Consider the following 17,492-nt stretch of genomic DNA (forward strand, 5'->3'; position numbering starts at 1 on the left):
TGCATTGCGGTAATAAACACAGTTCTGGTTCAACCACACCAGACTAAGACAATCCAGATGACCCATGCAGGGCTAACAGACATATCAAAACAAAGAACCAAGGATGCTGGAAATCTAAAACGAAACAGAAATTGCTTGAGAAACTCAGCTGGTCTGGCATCAGATGTAGGGAGAAAGCAGAGTTAATGTTTCGAATTTGGTGACTCTTACTCAGGACGGATAGCAGCTAGGAAAAGGTGGAATGCATAACTGGATGCGTTATGGCATGCGGATACCCATGGCTACACCTTTGATCTGAAGACAGTGAGATTTCTTAAAGGAGAAATTGTTCAAATGAGAATGAGCTCAGCCAGGCAGGTTGGTGTGGATAGGGATGGTTCAGGCCTTCCTTCCAGGCAGAAATGGAGTGTCCCAAACAATAACTCCCTCGTCTGCTTACCTCTTTCATACCACTCTCTTTCTCTCCGGGTTCCATCTCCACCTATCCACTGAGCTCTCCCAATACCCACCACAACCTCAACTTCAGCATAACAGCTAAGAAAAGGTAACATTTATCAGTTCTGATGAAGAGTCAGCAGACTTGAAACATTAACTCTGCTTTCTCTCCACAGATGCTGCCAGACCTGCTGAGTTTTGACAGCAATTTCTGTTTTTGTGACAGAGGTGTTCTTGCTGCTTGCAAAATGTATGAAAACTTTCAAATACACATGGAGTTCTTGGTTATCTTACATTGTTCTTACTTACAGACTTTGAAGCCCAGCTTCTCAGCATATGCCCTTTTAGCCATCATCTGTCCCTCTATCACTGCCCGGACCTCCACATCTTTGGGAAACTCTGAAACCTAAAACACACAAACAGTAAAACTGCAATATTTATTCATCTGGTTTTATAAAGGCAAAAAAAAATAAACTAAAAGGGCCACATGATAATATATAAATCTTGCAATGCTAAAGTTCCAGATGCAGTCTATGCAGATTATGATGCAATGAGTACCTAATTCCACTTTTTCCAGTCCTATCTGTCAAATTATTCAGATCTTTTGGTCAGTCGCAAGAGATCAAGGCTATTAAACCCTTTTTTTAATATGGCCTTTTACATCTCTTACTGAAAATCCTCATTGACTATAGTTTGGGGTGGTATTATGCTGGCACTGCATTCCAAAACACTGACATCCAGTTAATCTATCCTCACATATATGATGTGCATGGACAATGAGAGGGATATGCCAAGCAGAGAAGATGCTCTGTCATGTTAACCTGAATGAAGGTATTTTGCCAATGTGGCTTTGTTTAAGCAGGGTCATTGGGAATGTTTTGTCTTATTTTGGATGGGAACTTTGCATACTTTTTAAAATCTTTAACTTTTGTGATGGCTTGGAAAATAGCAGGGCTCAGTTTTCGTTCACTATCTCAGTTAGTCGTAACAACAGATAGTTGAGGCTTTGATCAAATATTTCAGAACTCACTTGATTCTGGGAGGGTCCCAGCAGATTGGAAAATGACTAATGTGATACCCCTGTACAAGAAAGGAGAGAGCAGGAAATTATAGGCCAGTTAGCCTAACATCTGTCATTAGGAAAATGCTAGCTTCGTTATTAAGGAAAAGCTTAACACATTTAAACACAGTCAACATAGTTTTAGTTTGAAAGAAAATTTTTGAAAAATTTTTGCTATAGTTCTTAGAGGATATATAAAAGAACGTTGATAAAAGTGAACTGGTGGATGCAGTGTATTTGGATTTCCAGAATGAATGTGATAGGTGGCACTTAAAATTTATTGTACAAGGTAGGAGCTCACAGTAAGGCATGGATTGAAGATTAATGTATAGCTTGGTTTAGGATTTACTAACACACAGAAGACAGAAGATCAGGTCTTTTTCAGGTTGGAAAAACGCAACATGTGCTACAAGGGTCAGTTCCAGGACATCAATTATTTGCTATCTACATTAATGGCTTGGAGGAGGGGACATAATGCACTATATCCAAATTTAATGTTACAAAAGTAGACAGGAAGGCATGTTGTGATGAGGATTTAAATAATCTGCACAAGGATATTAACAGGTTTAGTGAGGTGACAAAACCTTGCTCATGGGGTTTAATGTAGGGAAGTGTGAGGTCATGCACCTGAGGGCGAGGAAGAATCAAAAGACTGACCTTTTTTTTTAAATGGAGAGAGACTCCAAAAAAAGTGTAGCACTGTGGGATCTGGATGTTCTTGTGCATGAAATACAAATCATTAGCATGCAGCTGCAGCCAGTAATGAAGAAGGCAGATTGAATTTTTCCTTTATTGCTTGGTGGGTTGGAGTTTAAAAATAGGTAAGTCTTGTTACAAACAAAAAACAGAAATTGATGGAGAAACTCAGCAGATCTGGCAGGGTCTGCGTTCAATCAATCAATCCTCCTGCTCTTATACTCACTAGCACTGGAAATAATCTTGAGATTACAGCTTTTAGGGTCCTGATTTTTAAAATTTCCTTTCTTACTTCCTTTTTGGTAGCATTCCTTGCTGAAATCCAAATAATTACTTCTTTATAAATGATATGATTTTCTAATTTTAAGCTATTCAATCTAATTCCCAAATGCCAGTTTCTCACAAACCATTGCACTTACAGTTTTTCCATGACGCCACACTTTAATTTTTGGTCACTTTTAACCCAGCTGCTGAGTAATCCCAAATTGAGGTGTCTCCCATGGGTCTGGACATCTCTGCTCCTGGAAGGCTAATTTAGGCTCCATGCCTCTCCTTCTTTTTATCCACTGTCCAAGACGAGGCAAGACTGGATGTCTCCATTCCCAGAAGATGAGTGAAAGCCCTGAGCTTTCTTCTCTCTTCTCTCGCTGAGTCAAGGGTCTCCTGTAGGTCTCGCTGTCTCCACTCCCCTGAAGGGTTCTATTCTCCAGGTCTTCCTCTCCACTCATGCTATTACGTGCTGGTGACTTTTTGTTTTATTTATCCATAAGGCGAGGGCATGATTGACTAGGCTAGCATTCACTGCCCATCCCCAAATTACCCAGGGGGCAATTAAGAGTCAACCACATTGCTGTGGGTCTGGAGTCACATATAGGCCAGACCAGGTGCAGATAACAGATTTGTTTTCCTAAAGAACATTCATAAACCAGATGGGTTTTTTCAACAATTTAATAATGGTTTCATGGTAATCAGTAGATTCTTAAAGTCAGATTTTTTAAAAATTTAATTCAATTTCTACCGTCTGCCATGGTGGAATTTGAACCCATGTCCTCAGAACATTAGCTGAGTTTCTGGATTAACAATCTAGTGATAATACCAGTAGGCCATCACCTCCCAGACTGTCTCTGGGTTTTCCTCTCATCCAAATGGACAGAAGTAATGTGGATTTAAGAATGGGAAATCATGTTTCACTAATCTAATATCCTTTTGAGGATATTACGAGCACAGTCAGCAAGGTGAAACCAGTGATTGTGGTTTATTTGGATTTTCAGAAATCTTTCGACAAAGTTTTTTTTTCCTTTATTCATTCACGGGATGAGGGCATCGCTGGTGAGGCAGCACTTATTGTCCATCCCTAATTGCCGATGGGACAGTTCAGAGTCAACCACATTGCTGTGGGTCTGGAGTCACATATAGGCCAGACCAGGTGCAGATAGCAGATTTGTTTTCCTAAAAAACATTCATGAACCAGATGGGTTTTTTCAACAATTTAACAATGGTTTCATAGTAATCAGTAGATTCTTAATTCCAAATATTGAATTTTTTGAATTCAAATTCCACCATCTGTTGCTGTTCAAACCCTGGTCCCCAGAATGTTATCTGGGTCTCTGGATTAACAGTCCAGCATTAATACCACTAGGCCATCGCCTCCCAGTCTCACACGAGAGGTTTGTAAACAAAATTAAAGTGCCTGGTCCTGGGGTAATACACTAGCAATGGATTGAGGATTATTTATAGACAAAATGCAGAGAGTGGGAATAAATGAGTCATTTTCAGGTGGGCAGGCTGTGACCAGTCAGGTACTGCAAGAACCAGTGCCTGTGCTCTGGTTGTTCACAATCCATATCAATCATTTGGATGATGGGGGAGGTGCAAATGTAATATTTTCAAGTTTGCAGATGATACAAAATTTGTTGAGAATTTGAGTCGTAGGGAAGATACAACAGGCTTTAATGGATTTAGACAGTCTGAGTGAGTGGATAAGAATATGGCAGACTGAATGCAATGTGGTTAATTGTGGGATTATACACCTTTATGGGAGGAATAAAGGCACAAAGTATTCCTTAAGTGGTGATACGTTGGAAAATGTTGATGTCCAAAAGGACCTAGATGTCCTTGTTCATAAATCACTGAAATTTAGCATGCAGGTGCACCAAGCAATTCAGAAGGCAAACAGTATGTTACAAGAAGATTTGAGTACAGGAACAAATAAGTCTTGCTTCAATTGTATAGAGCACTGATGAGACTCCATATGGAGTATTGTGTGCATTTCTGTTCTCCTTAACAAGGAAAGAATACACTTGTCATGGCTGGATGCAGTTGAGATTCATCAGACCAATTCCTGGGACTGTGGCACTGTCTAATGAGGAGAGATTTAAAGAAACAAGTTCTATATTCTTTGAAGTTTAGAAGAATAAGAGGCAATCTTACAGAAACTTAAAAAATCATTGATTCCCTGACTGATCAACAGTCTATCTAGATCAGCCTTAAATATGCACAAGGATTCCACCCCCACAGCTCTCTGTGGCAAGGTGTTCCAAAGACACTCAAACCCCTGACAGAAGGAATTCCTTCTCATCTCACTCTTAAATTGGCACCCCTTTATTCTATGCCCTCTGGTCCTAGACTCTCACATAAGGGGAAACATCCTCTCAGCTTTTACACTGTCATTCTCCTTAAGAATCCTACATGTTTCAAGAGGTGTCCTCTCATTCTTCTAAATTCCAGCGAGTAGATTCTCAATCTGTTTAGCCTTTGCTTGTAAGATAATCCCTCATTCCAGGGATCATTCTAATGAATCTTTTCTGAACTGTCTCCAATTAAATGATACCTTTCCATAAACAAGGGGACCAAAGCTGCTCACACTACTTCAAGTGGTCTCACCAGCACCTAGTACAGTTGCAGTAAAATCTCCATCCTCTTATACTTCAACTCCCTTGAAATAAAAGCCAACATTCCATTAGCCTTCCTATCTACATGCTAGCTTTCTGTCTTTCATGTACAAGTACTCTCAAGGCCCTTTGTATTGCAGCTTTTCTCCATTTAAATGATAATCTGTTCTTCTGTTCTCTCTTCCAAAATGAACTGTGGGGGTCTCAAACAAGAATAAAAGAAAAGCCATTTAGGATGGAGATGAAGAGGAACCTCTTCACTCAGAGAGTGGAGAATTAACTTCAAGATAGATTTCTAGTTACAAATGACATTGAAGGATATGGGAATAGCATAGGAACAGGGCATTGGGGTGAATGATCATCCATGATCGAGAATGGCAGAGCAGGCTTGAGGGGCTGATTGACCTACTTCTGCTACGTTGCTAAGTTACTGGTGCCTCAGTTGACTTCTGTACACTTGATCATTCACAGAAATATGATCCTACCACTCTTGCAAATTACACAAAAACTGAAATTAACAGACAACTTCATCTGTTCTAAATACATTAGATCTACAGGACCCTGTATTTTTCATAACAATATTAAATAGATAGTCAAGCTTTGACAATAGGAAACAAGTTTTCAATTGAAATGATAGGTCTAATGAATTAATGAACATGTCAGGAATCACTCTGGAGAACACCCTTATGTAGCCCATGTAACAGTCACTTTGGACTCTCAGCTAATAACTTTACCATTGAGAGGTACTCTGGACGACCTATTGCATTTTCCCTTGCATATCGTTTTCAGCAGTACAGCATACAAGTTAAGGACTAAGACAAATGAAATTCCATTTTTATCATACTTACTCTGCAGTTTTTGGCATTGAATCGATGAATACCTACTACAGCTGGGGTGATCTCCATCACATCAAAATAAAATCCTTGAAAAACAAAAACACAATGTACACATAATAAGCAAAAATCTTCAACTAAAATGCAATCATTTAATATTGATTAGGGAGATATGGATGAATCCTGCACTGGGCTTCTCTAGTATTACTTCTCCTGCCTCAGAAGTACTGTTGTATTAGGAGGAAATCAAATATTTTGATGAAGTGGAATCCTACATTTGCAACGGTACTTTGAAAATGGTAATTAATCTAATACAGCAGGGAAACTTAAATAAATGGAAGAACCAAATCACTTAATAAAGGGACACATGTTTTATTGCTTATCCTTCCTTCTGCTTTGCTCATTGTCATGATTCTCTATTCAGACTCATCACTAGGCCTCTGCCTTCCTACTCTCTTGCTGCAACCTCTGCCTTAAATGTCTATTAGATAAGCCTACAGTTAACTTCAGCATCCCTTTCAGTATTCTCTAAAGTTCAATCACTCATCATTGCCTCCCTCCAAGTAGCAAACCTAACAGTAGCATCCCCATTAACCTTCCCACTCAGTGCTCCCACTAAATGACATGGTGGTGGGGCTGGAGGTGTGGAACTAATTTTGTTAATTCCATGGTTTTGACTAGGGTAGATAGTGATGAGCACTGTCTGTAGTTCAGGAGGTGAGGGGTTTGTTATTCTATGGCAGGAGACATGGGTGCAAACACTGTCTAACAAGCATGACACTTAGTCACTAAGATTGAGGCCACCTGATCAACTGCCTCAACCACATTCCTATACCCATAAAATCAAACTTTCCCCACTCCCTAGACCTAAACATTTTCTGTAGTCTCTCTTCCATTTCCTCCTTGCACACACTCTAAGTTTAGCATGTCAATGAGATCCATCTCCTGCTCACTTGATCCTTTTCCAACTACAATGCTAACCATTCAACACCTTTTTGATCCATGTGCCATCTGATAGAGCACATGGTTCCTTCTCTCCTTCACTATTTAAAAACTGGCTTCAAATGACATCCTCAGTGAATGTGACCACAATGCACTTTACTCCCTTTTTTTTGTTAATCTCTCTGTAGTATTAGATGATCAACCACATTATCCTTCTTCAAGATCACTCCTCTACCATCTAACTCAATTTGACAATTCTTAACAATCCAATCATAAACAGCGCATCATGAATGAATCTCCTTTCCATTCCATACTGTTACCTCTGGGCTGTTGTATGGAGTTATCCTTGGCCCTCTGCAATTCTTTTCTACACTTAGCCCCTTTCCTTATATTCATTAACAGGATCAGGGCGCTGCTGGCTAGGCAACATTTATTGCCCATTCCTAATTTCCCAGAGGGCAGTTCAGAGTCAACCAAATTGCTGTGGGTCTGGAGTCACATGTAGGCTAGACCAGGTAAGGATGGCAGTTTTCTTCCCTAAAGGACATTAGTGAACCAGATGGGTTTTTTTGACAATCGACAATCGGTCATCATTAGATTGTCAATTCCAGATTTTTTTTTTATTGAATTCAAATTTCACCATGTGTCGTGGCGGGATTCGAACCCAGGTCCCCAGAACGTTATCTGGGTCTCTGGATTAATAGTTCAGCGATAATACCACGAGGCCATCGCCTCCCCTCGACATCAGCTGAGGAAATGGGGTTAGTTTCTACATTTATGCTAATACTACACAGTTGAACACAATCACCCATTGCCCAAAACATCAGCTTCATTGGCCCTCCCAACTACTTCTCATTTAAATGTTTGACTTTCATCTAGTAACAGATGAACCTACAACTCTAATAGTGAAGCATTAGAAAAATGGAAGCTTTCATCTCTGGCAGGTAGTCCTACATTTCTAAAAAAAAATTAAAAACAATCTTTCATAATTTATGAAATTCCTGTGCACATTCTCTATTTTACCTAAATTTCCATTATTTCCAGGACAAGTGGTTTTCAGTGCTTTTGCAAATTCATCCCATGAACGAGAAGCACTTTCATCACGGACCTTCTCTCTCGTCAAGGAGCCATTCTTAAAACTAGAAATAAGGCATTGGTTTAGATGAGGGCATCATAATGGAATTGTCAAAATGTCATAATGTCATAATATGACATATGTTTGTCTCCACCATCTCTGCAATACTGAAGCAGTGTGAAAGAAAATTTCACACACAAGTTCGCACATGCAATGCATAATGGTAGAAAAATAGAATAGAAATCACAGTTATATAGGCTGAACTTAAACTACTCAATGGGTTTAGGAATAGGGCCTGAATACTGGTTAAGATGTAGAACATCAAAGAAATCCAAGTAAATATATTCCTTCAAGCTTTAAAGATGCATACAATAAATGGAAGTAGAAAGAACACTGCATGCACACACCTTTAACAACTCAATGTCAAGATGAAAAGAATATTATTTACTCTCATGGGTCGCTATTGGTGGGAGGCTGCCTAGAAACGTGGGTAGTCATTTTGACGATCTGTCTTTACTTTTTGTTTTATGTGATTATAATAGTTTTCAGCTTCGATTCTATTATTAGAGGAAGTTTGTATAAATGTCATAGTGGCCTGAGATTCTTGAAAAGACAATGTCATAATGTGTGAAAAGAAAGCAGAGTTAATGTCTTGAGTCCAGTGACCCTTCTTCAGAACCCTTCTGTACTGGACCGGAAACATTAACTCTGTTTTCTCTCCACAAATGCTGCCAGACCTAGTGAGTTTCTCCAGCAATTTTCCAGCATCCGCAGTTCTTTCGTATTTTTGTTCAATCTCATAATGTGTTTGATTAACCATTACATGTAGGTCCTGGAGTATGATCAGATTAAATGGAGCATTTGAAGGTCTACAAGAGTGTTTTGCTACCATACTGTCAATGACTTATGCCCTACAGGCTGATAATGATCATTTGGTTAATCAAAACTCAATGTCAATTAACCTTAATTAGTTGCACAACGTACTTCATTGTCCAAGCTACGGTGGAACAGTCAATCTGCATCTTAAACAGGACAAAAAGAGGATAAATAAACATTCATGCTTTTCTCAGATTCATCCATGTTAGACACGATCTCTTACCATATGAGTGCCATGTAGGCACTGCTATCAACAGGATTACAGAAGACATGTCCTTCTAAGGTGGGTTTCGGATCCTGGATCCAGAGAAAGGCAGTATCACTTGTCCCCAGGCTTACCTGGAAAATTCAATAAAAAGCCTAATGTAAGCAACTGCAAATTCAAGGTAAAGGAAAGTGGTTTACAAGTCATGTTTTTGGAATATAATCAAAATGAACACTATGTTCTGTAGTTTGATATTATAATTTTCTCAGAATCAATTTAGTACAAATAAGTCTATGAAATATATCAAGGGGGGCCGGGCACATCAGTTTCCTTTATAAAAACAAACTGAACAATTGCAAAGAACCAGGTAAATATTAACAACAACAAAAACAGAAATTGTTGGAAAAGCTCAGCAGGTCTGGCAGCTGCTGTGAAGAGAAATCAGAGTTAACGTTTCAGGTCCGGTTCTGAGGAAGGGTCACCAGACCCAAAACATTAACTCTGTTTTCTCTTCACAGATGCTGCCAGGCCTGCTGAGCTTTTCCAGCAATTTCTGTTTTTGTTTCTGACAGACAGCATCTGCAATTATTTCGGTTTTTATCAGTTAAACCGTAACTTGGCTGAACTGACATATTTGTGTAAAACGTGCTGACGGCACTGACAAAGAATATATTAGCATAAGAGTTCAGAAATATTTCTACAAACAATAGGTAAGTCGGGTTAAAAATAACAAAAAGATTATTACTATTACTACCTGCTGCTTTCCTTGCGCTCATATGAACTACCAATAACGTCTGTAAATACTGTCCACTAGCCACCTGTACTATCAGAGTAAATATTGACCACTTTTCCTGCACCTTGTAAATCTCTGATGGCAGCTGTGTGCATCTTACAGTTGTGCTCCCATTTATGGGTCCACCTAATTTCAGAATACAGTAATGACAGGTTTCCCAACGAACCTAGTCTGCCTCTTGCAGCAAAACCCCAAACTGACGCATCTCTCAAGGAGGTCCTTAATTAGCTTAATGGTCTATATTGGTGAATAAGAAGGTTTCCAGGATGGTAACTGGAAGCTGTCATGTTTGCTGACACTATTTTTTGTCCCAACTTCCACTGTTCCTTTCCTGCTCTGGTGGGACAAAAAAGAAAACTCCTGTCCCAGTCTTCCAAAATTGTAAGATATTCCAGTAGTATCCGTCTGTATCATAGACTCATAGAATCCCTACAGTGTGGAAACAGGTCATTCGGCCCATTGAGTCCACACCGACCCTCTGAGGAGCATCCCACCCTACTCCGCCCCCTCCCCTATCTCTGTAACCCTGCATTTCCCATGGCTAACCCAACTAGCCCGCACGTCTTTGGGCTGTGGGTGGAAAACGGAGCACCCAGAGGAAACTCACACAGACACGGGGAGAATGTGTACACTCCACACAGATAGTTGCCCAAGGGTGGCTATATGGAGTAAGCAACTTCAAACTCATTTATGACATTGATTAGTTGGTAGGTAATACTTATTTTTTCTTAAGCTGAGTAAATATTAAATATTTTATATTAAAGCAGAAATAGTCTTTTCTCTTGTTCATTCTTGGGATGTGGGTGTCGCTTGCTAAGCCACCATTTATTGCCTACGTCTAGCTGCCCTTGAGAAGGTGAGCTGCATTCTTGAATGCGATAGACCTTGGGGTGTATGACAGTGATTCAAGTATTTTAACAAAACCAAAGTGAAGGCATAGCAATATAGTTCCAAGTCAAGATGGTCTGAAGCTTGAAAGGGAACCTACATGGGGTTCTTCCCATCCAGCTGGTGCCCTTGTCCTTCCATGTGGTACAGATTGCAGCTTTGGAAGGTTCTGTTGGGAGATCCTTGGTGAGTTACAACAAAGCATCTTGCAAATGGCACACACCACTGCCATTGTGCACCAGTGGTGGAAGAAGTGCCATTGGAATGTGTTGTTTTGTCTAGAATGGTGTCAAACTTCTCATCTATTGCTATACACATCCAGGCAAGTGGACAGTATTCCATCACAATCCTGATTAGTGCCTTGTACATAGTGGGCAGGCACTGGGGAGATAAAAGGTGAGTCATTTACCAAGAATTCCTAACTTTTGATTTGTTCTTGTAGCCACAGTATTTATATGACTGATCTAGTTCAGTTTCTGGCCAACTGTAACACTCAAGATCTCAATTTTAAGGGATTCAGCGATGGTAAAGCTATTGAATATCAAGTGATGACAAGTAGATTCTCTCTTGATTGGGACAGCCATTGCCTGGCACTCGTATGATGCAAACGCTACCTGTCACTTATCAGCACAAGCCTGAACACTGTCTAGGTCTTGCTGCACATGAACATGAGCTGCTTCACTGTCTCAGGAGTTGCAAATGGGGCCGAACATTTTGCAATTGTCAGTGAACATCCTCCTTTCTGACTTCACATTAGAGAGAAAGTCATTGAAGATGGTTGGGCCTAGGACACTCCTGAAGAACTCCTGCAGCACTATCCTTGAACTGAGATGATTAACCTCTAAGAACCACAACAATCTTCCTTGGTGTCAGGTATGACTCCAACTAAAGGAGAATTTTCACCAATTCCCACTTACTGCAGTTTTGCTGGGGTTCCTTACGTGCCATACTTGATCAAACACTACATTGTTATCAAGGTCAGTCACTCTCACTACACCTCTGGAAGTGAGTTCTTTAGGCAATATTTGGACCAAAGCTGTAATGCAGTCAGGAATTCAATGGCCCTGACAGGACTCGAAGAGAGCATCAGTGAGCAGGTTATTGCTGAGAAAATGTCACTTGATAGTACTGTCAATGATTGATTTGTTGTTCTCAAATGTGCCAAGACAGAGTGAAAAATGTTGCTCTGTGTGCTATACAGGCAGATTGTACAATACAAAGTGCACCAGGGTAGCAGAATAGAGTGCATAATACAGTGTTACAGCCACAGAGAAGGCAGAGAGAGAGAGAGATCAGAATTAACATTTGAGAGGTCTATTCAAGAGTCTGATAACAACCGGAGGAAAGCTGTTCCTGAATCTATTCATACACATACTCAAACTTTTATATCTTCTGCCTGACGGAAGAGGGTGGAAGAGAGTATGTGGTTGCTTTCCTGAGGCAGGGGGAAGTATATATCGAGTCAATTCGCTTGATCGACTGGGCTGTGTTCCTGACTCTCTGTAGTTTCTTGCAGTCTTAGGAAGAGCAGTTGCCATTCCACACAAATAATCTGGAATTTAATGTTAGGCCGATAAATGCCCGGGTTGGATTTGTTGGGAAATTTTCCACACAGTTGATAAGATGCCAAAGTACTGTACTGGAATCACCTGGCAATGGTTTTAGAGGTTGTCAGGGCCTTCGCTGTACCCCTGCCTTCAGGTGGTTCTTGATGGCTTATAGGATGAATCAAATTCGTTGAAGACTGTCGTGTATGTTCACAAGGATCTCAGAAGCATTTACATAGTACTTCTGTCTGAAGATGGATCCAGTGCATCACCTTTTCTGTTGTAACAATGTGTTGGGCTCCCTCATTATTGAAGACAGGTGACTTGTGGAAACTCCTCCTCCTCAACTATTCTATTATCCACCACCATTCACACTGGATATGGCTGGACTACAGAGTTTAGATCTGATCTGCAGATTGTGAAATTGTTTAACCTTGTCCATTGCATGCTATTTCTAATGTATGGCATTGCAATTTTGTGTAATAGCATCACCAGATTCAGACCTCATTTTTAGGCATGCCTCCTGCTGCTCCAGGATTGCAAAGATGGAAAGGAATTTCTTCTCTACGGGTAGTAAACCTGTGGCAAGTTAATGTTTGCCACAGACAGCTTCAGAGGCTGGGTTGTTAAGTACATTCAAGGCTGAAATAGACAGATATTTAATCAGTTAAATTTTACGGGGAAAAGGCAGGGAACTGGAGTTGAGGTTTGATCTCACTGAATATTGGCGCAGACTCGATGTGCCAAATGACTACTTTGCTCTTTCATCTTATGACTTCTTCCAATGATTTATACTCATTCACAAAACAATGTTTGTGCAGATTAGTTTTGAATTTACTCCCTTTTAAGTCCAGGCTGTGTCTTCTAATTCCACTGTTCTGGATAGGGTAAAACAACCTATTAGGGTCTACATTTTCTAGTCTATTCAAAGTCCAAAAAACAGCAACCAAATCAACTCTCAACATTCCTCTTTCCAATAAGAGTATGTCCAATTTAAGTAATAACTTATCCCATCCATTCTTTCCATTCTTTCAATCATTTTGCTTTCCCTGTTCATTAGTAGCAATACCCTTTTTGCACTGTGCTAACCAAATCTTAATTGTAAGTATAGCTGCACCAATAGTGGCAGAATCACCTCAGTATCTGATCTCAAACTTAGTCTTTTAATACATCCCAGCATCAGATTTGCATTATTCAACATTGAGCAATGTTGTGTCACTCAGGCCTCCTAGATATCTTCCACTTTCTACACACAACTCTTTGACCAAAGTAATAGTTCCTTCTGTACCTTTAATCCTAATTTTTGTTCAGCTTCACAATCTACTACCTTAATGAATTAAATTGAATTGAATTGAATGATTTTTTTGTCACTTGTATTTAACAAATAAATGCTGTGAAAAGCGTAATATGTCACCATGCTTTGGCACCATTTTGACCTACAGAAAATATTAAGATATAAGATTGAAATTAAGAAATAAAATATAAATATAAGTAAAATCAGAGTTCATCTTCCTCCCTTCTTGTGTTTCTGCTGAACATTGAGGGGGGTGGGGGCTCCACAATAGGCTCCTGGCTCACCAATGCCTCCACATCACAGCTATTTCAGGAGTGCCAATTCGTGTCAATTCAGCCAAACCGCATCGCCACAGCTGAAGCCAAACATGTCTGATTCTGACGCCGACCTCAGATGCCGCCTTCTCCTCTGACTTCGCCGTGATGCCCACTCCATCACCACTTTGCCGCTGCCAACGCTGGACCAGCCAACTTTGAAGTCACCAATCATCAGGACCCATCTTCCGCCGCTGGGCCCACATCTCTAACATCACCTCCGCCGATGTAGCAGCCGCTGATGCTGATTCCAGATCCCATGCTCGCACCTTCCTCCGACTCTTCTGCCGCCATTGTACCAGAATCTTGCACCACAAGTTTGCACTGGGGTCAGTTGCAGCCATTGGTGCGGCCGAGCTCTTCACAGCAGATAAGTACAAGAAATAAAGGAAAAGAAAGAGAAAAAAGAAAAAAGAAAAATAAAAAAAAGAGAAAAAAAAAGTGGACAAGCCCTGGGCTCTGGGGCTCTACTCCGCTGCCATCTTGGGAGTTACTCATATTCCATTTTGAGCCTTGTGTTATCTGTAAATTTAGCCGCTATGTTTTTGATTCCGAGTTCTAGATCATTTAGATAAGAAAGATGTAAAACAAAAGGTTAATCCATTGTGCGATCCACTGGTAAAACTTAAAACTGGAAATTTTGCGCAGCACCAGCCAGTTGGATCTGACTCCATATCCATTGTAAAATATTTCCACAGAATTACAAGTTACAGTAAATTCTCTGTATCTACGAAATCATGAATTTGCCTATTCCCACCAAAAATAAGTAACAACAAAAATCAATATCCGCGGGCAAAAATGGAATAACTGCGATATTTAACTAATTTTTAACACTATTTTTAATGAGCTCCACACTTGTGAAATTCACCATTCACCTGGGTTTTCAGGAATGAAACTCTTGCAGATACAGAAGAATGTCTGTATTTATTACCACAACCATAGGAATTCTTTCAAAGGTCTTACTGGAATCAAAGAGCACCATGATCACTACCTCACCTACACCAAATTATTTTATCACACGCTCAGCAATTGTTAGTGTTACTGACAAATCTCCAAAAGAATGTCCACTAATCTCTCAACAAGGGATCAGTACCTTAGTGTGCAAAGGGGCTTAAAAAATATTTTGGTCATTAAGGAACCAAAAAAGTTATTTTTAATTATATTACTTTCTCCCTTGTCTCTTTCTAATCATGGATTTCAGGATTTTTATTGTTTAACTAATCATCAGATTTGATTTACAGAATAAAGGAGAAATTTTAAGAACAGACAACTTTTCTTAACTGTTTTAACTTGAATCTTTATTACTTAGCAGAACACAAATGCAAGGTCCTCAACAAAATAAATATACTCACTGCTATATCCCCTTGGTGAAGTCTCATTCCTGCCAGTGATGCTGTAAGATAGAAGAGATTCCATGTATTTAACATATCATTATCTTATTGTTCAGAACTTCATTTCATCTTGGAAAAGTTAATTTAACTCATGCTCACTTTTCAATAGTTCACAGAATGTGTATAACCATAATTTAAAAATAAAGTAAGTACCCCAAAATTATTCGTCATCACATGCATAAGATTTCAGAATGTGAAAAAGTTCTTAGAATGGTGGAAGTACTTCAGCCTTAAAGATGAATGGATCCTGAGCATTTAAGAGTTTCGAAATGAGTGTATTTCACTACTAAAATGAAAAACAAAACCTACAAATGCTGAACCTCTGAATAGAAAATTTTTAAAATAGACATACAGATCAGCCACCATCTGTAAATAAAAAAGGGAAGTTAATGTTTCCATTATTTATGTTCAACAAACTAGTTTCACGAGAAGTATTGATCGGCCTGCTGTCTTTATACTGCCAAGATCTTTCTTTTATTTCAAATTTCATTACTGTACAAGTATAAAAGAAAGACCAAGCACTGTATGGGGAAGAGCAGTCCATTTGATCAGTGTGCCTGCCTATTATCTATCCCCCCATCACTGACGTACTATGACTATGATGCATACTGTCTCCAGTTACTCATCAACCTGACTCTAACAGCACCTCCTGGTTCTACAATTTCAACCAGGAAAAACAAGAAACCTTCAAGTTGTACTTCAGCCTAAATTGCACACTGTGCCATCCTTTCATCAGCACTGGCAAAAATATTATTCCCCACTTAGCAGTGTTGTGGAAGCACATCACAAGGATTTCAATAGTTCAAAGCAATGTAACCTTTTTAATGCAACCAGGTATGCATAATAAATTTGGTGTTATCAACATCGTCCACATCAAACACTGCTAGTCTTACCAGGTACATTTACTTCTTTAACCTAACAAATTTTTAGCTTTCATTTTCTCACTTCCTTTCAGAACACGTCCCTCTCCATATCACGAAAATATCTGTGGTTTGTAAAAGATGTTTCTGTATAAGCTTGTTGGTACAAAAAGTGTAGCAAACCAACTTATAAATCCCTAGAGATTTGTCTTGAGGCAATTTAATGCACCATAAATCAATAGACTGTTTAATTGCACCAATGACATATACACTCAGTATCCACCCTGTGCTAGAAGACTGGAGGGTGGCTAACATTGCGCCATTATTTAAGAAAGGCTGCAAGGAAAAGCCAGGGAACTACAAACCAATGAGCCTATCTCAGTGATAGTAGGAACTGCAGATGCTGGAGAATCCGAGACAACAAGGTGCAGGGCTGGATGAACACAGCAGGCCAAGCAGCATCATAGGAGCAGAGAGGCTTTTTTTAGCGTGAGCGGTATTCGTTGATCTGTGGGTGGAGGGGGACAAAGGTGAGCCCTTTACTGAGGACTGACTGTTCGTCCTCAGTAAGGGGTAGGTCTGGGGGAATGGTGAAGACTCGGCAGGGCTGGGTGCTGCTGTCTCCTCTGGAGCTGCTGGCTGTGGAGGCAGTGGGCGGAGTGACGTCGGCGTCGGCTGTGGGCGGAGTTGCGTCGGCGGTGGGCGGAGTTGCGTCGGCATCAGCAGTGGGCGGAGTTGCGCCAGCGTTGGCAGTGGGCGGAGTTGCGTCGGCATCAGCGGTGGGCGGAGTTGCGCCAGCGTTGGCGGTGGGCGGAGTTGCGCCAGCGGTGGGAGGAGCGGGGTAGGCGGCGGCAGTAGCGGTGAGGGTGGTCGCGACTTCAGTGTCGGTGGCAACGGCAGCGATGGTGTTCACTGTCCCGGAAGTGGGGAACCCGGCGGTGGCGGATGTGACGTCATCAGTGGTGGGTAAGTTGTTGGAGGGGATTCTGACAGAGAGGATCTACATGCATTTGGAAAGGCAAGAATTGATTAGGGATGGTCAGCATGGCTTTTTGCATGGGAAATCATGTCCCACAAATTGATTCAGCTTTTTTGAAGAAGTGACCAAGAAGATAGAAGACGGCAGAGTGGTAGACGTTGCCTACATGGACGTTAGCAAAGCCTTCAACAAGGTTCTGCATGGAAGACTGGTTAGTAAGGTTAGCTTACATGGGATCCAGGGAGAGACAGCCAATTGGAGACAAAATTGGCTTGATGTTAGGAACAGAGGGTGGTGGTAGAGGATTGTTGGTCAGACCGATAGCCTGAGACTAGTGGTGTGCTGCAAGGATCAGTATTGGGTCCACTGTTGTTCATCATCTATATAAATGATTTGGATGAGAATATAAGAGG

The 17,492-nt window shown here is 40.5% G+C and overlaps 2 protein-coding genes across 5 annotated transcripts in view; both read right to left on the bottom strand.

Annotated features, from left to right (window-relative positions):
* LOC109921859 (sodium channel protein type 4 subunit alpha-like) overlaps window positions 1-17,492 on the bottom strand; it is a 1,322,739-nt gene that overhangs the window by 366,278 nt on the left and 938,969 nt on the right. The window lies entirely within an intron of this gene.
* Window positions 1-17,492, bottom strand: part of xylb (xylulokinase homolog (H. influenzae)) — a 254,231-nt gene that overhangs the window by 198,148 nt on the left and 38,591 nt on the right. For all 4 annotated transcript variants that reach the window (XM_048612391.1, XM_048612384.1, XM_048612400.1 and 1 more), the window contains exons 11-15: window positions 15,202-15,242; window positions 9,032-9,147; window positions 7,881-7,996; window positions 5,931-6,004; window positions 745-841 (exon numbers count right to left, since the gene is read on the bottom strand). In XM_048612391.1, the coding sequence (XP_048468348.1) occupies window positions 745-841; window positions 5,931-6,004; window positions 7,881-7,996; window positions 9,032-9,147; window positions 15,202-15,242 (444 nt within the window). The remainder of the gene's footprint in view (window positions 1-744; window positions 842-5,930; window positions 6,005-7,880; window positions 7,997-9,031; window positions 9,148-15,201; window positions 15,243-17,492) is intronic.

This window comes from Rhincodon typus, chromosome 2, assembly GCF_021869965.1.
Source record: "Rhincodon typus isolate 14 chromosome 2, sRhiTyp1.1, whole genome shotgun sequence".
NCBI lineage: Eukaryota > Metazoa > Chordata > Chondrichthyes > Orectolobiformes > Rhincodontidae > Rhincodon > Rhincodon typus.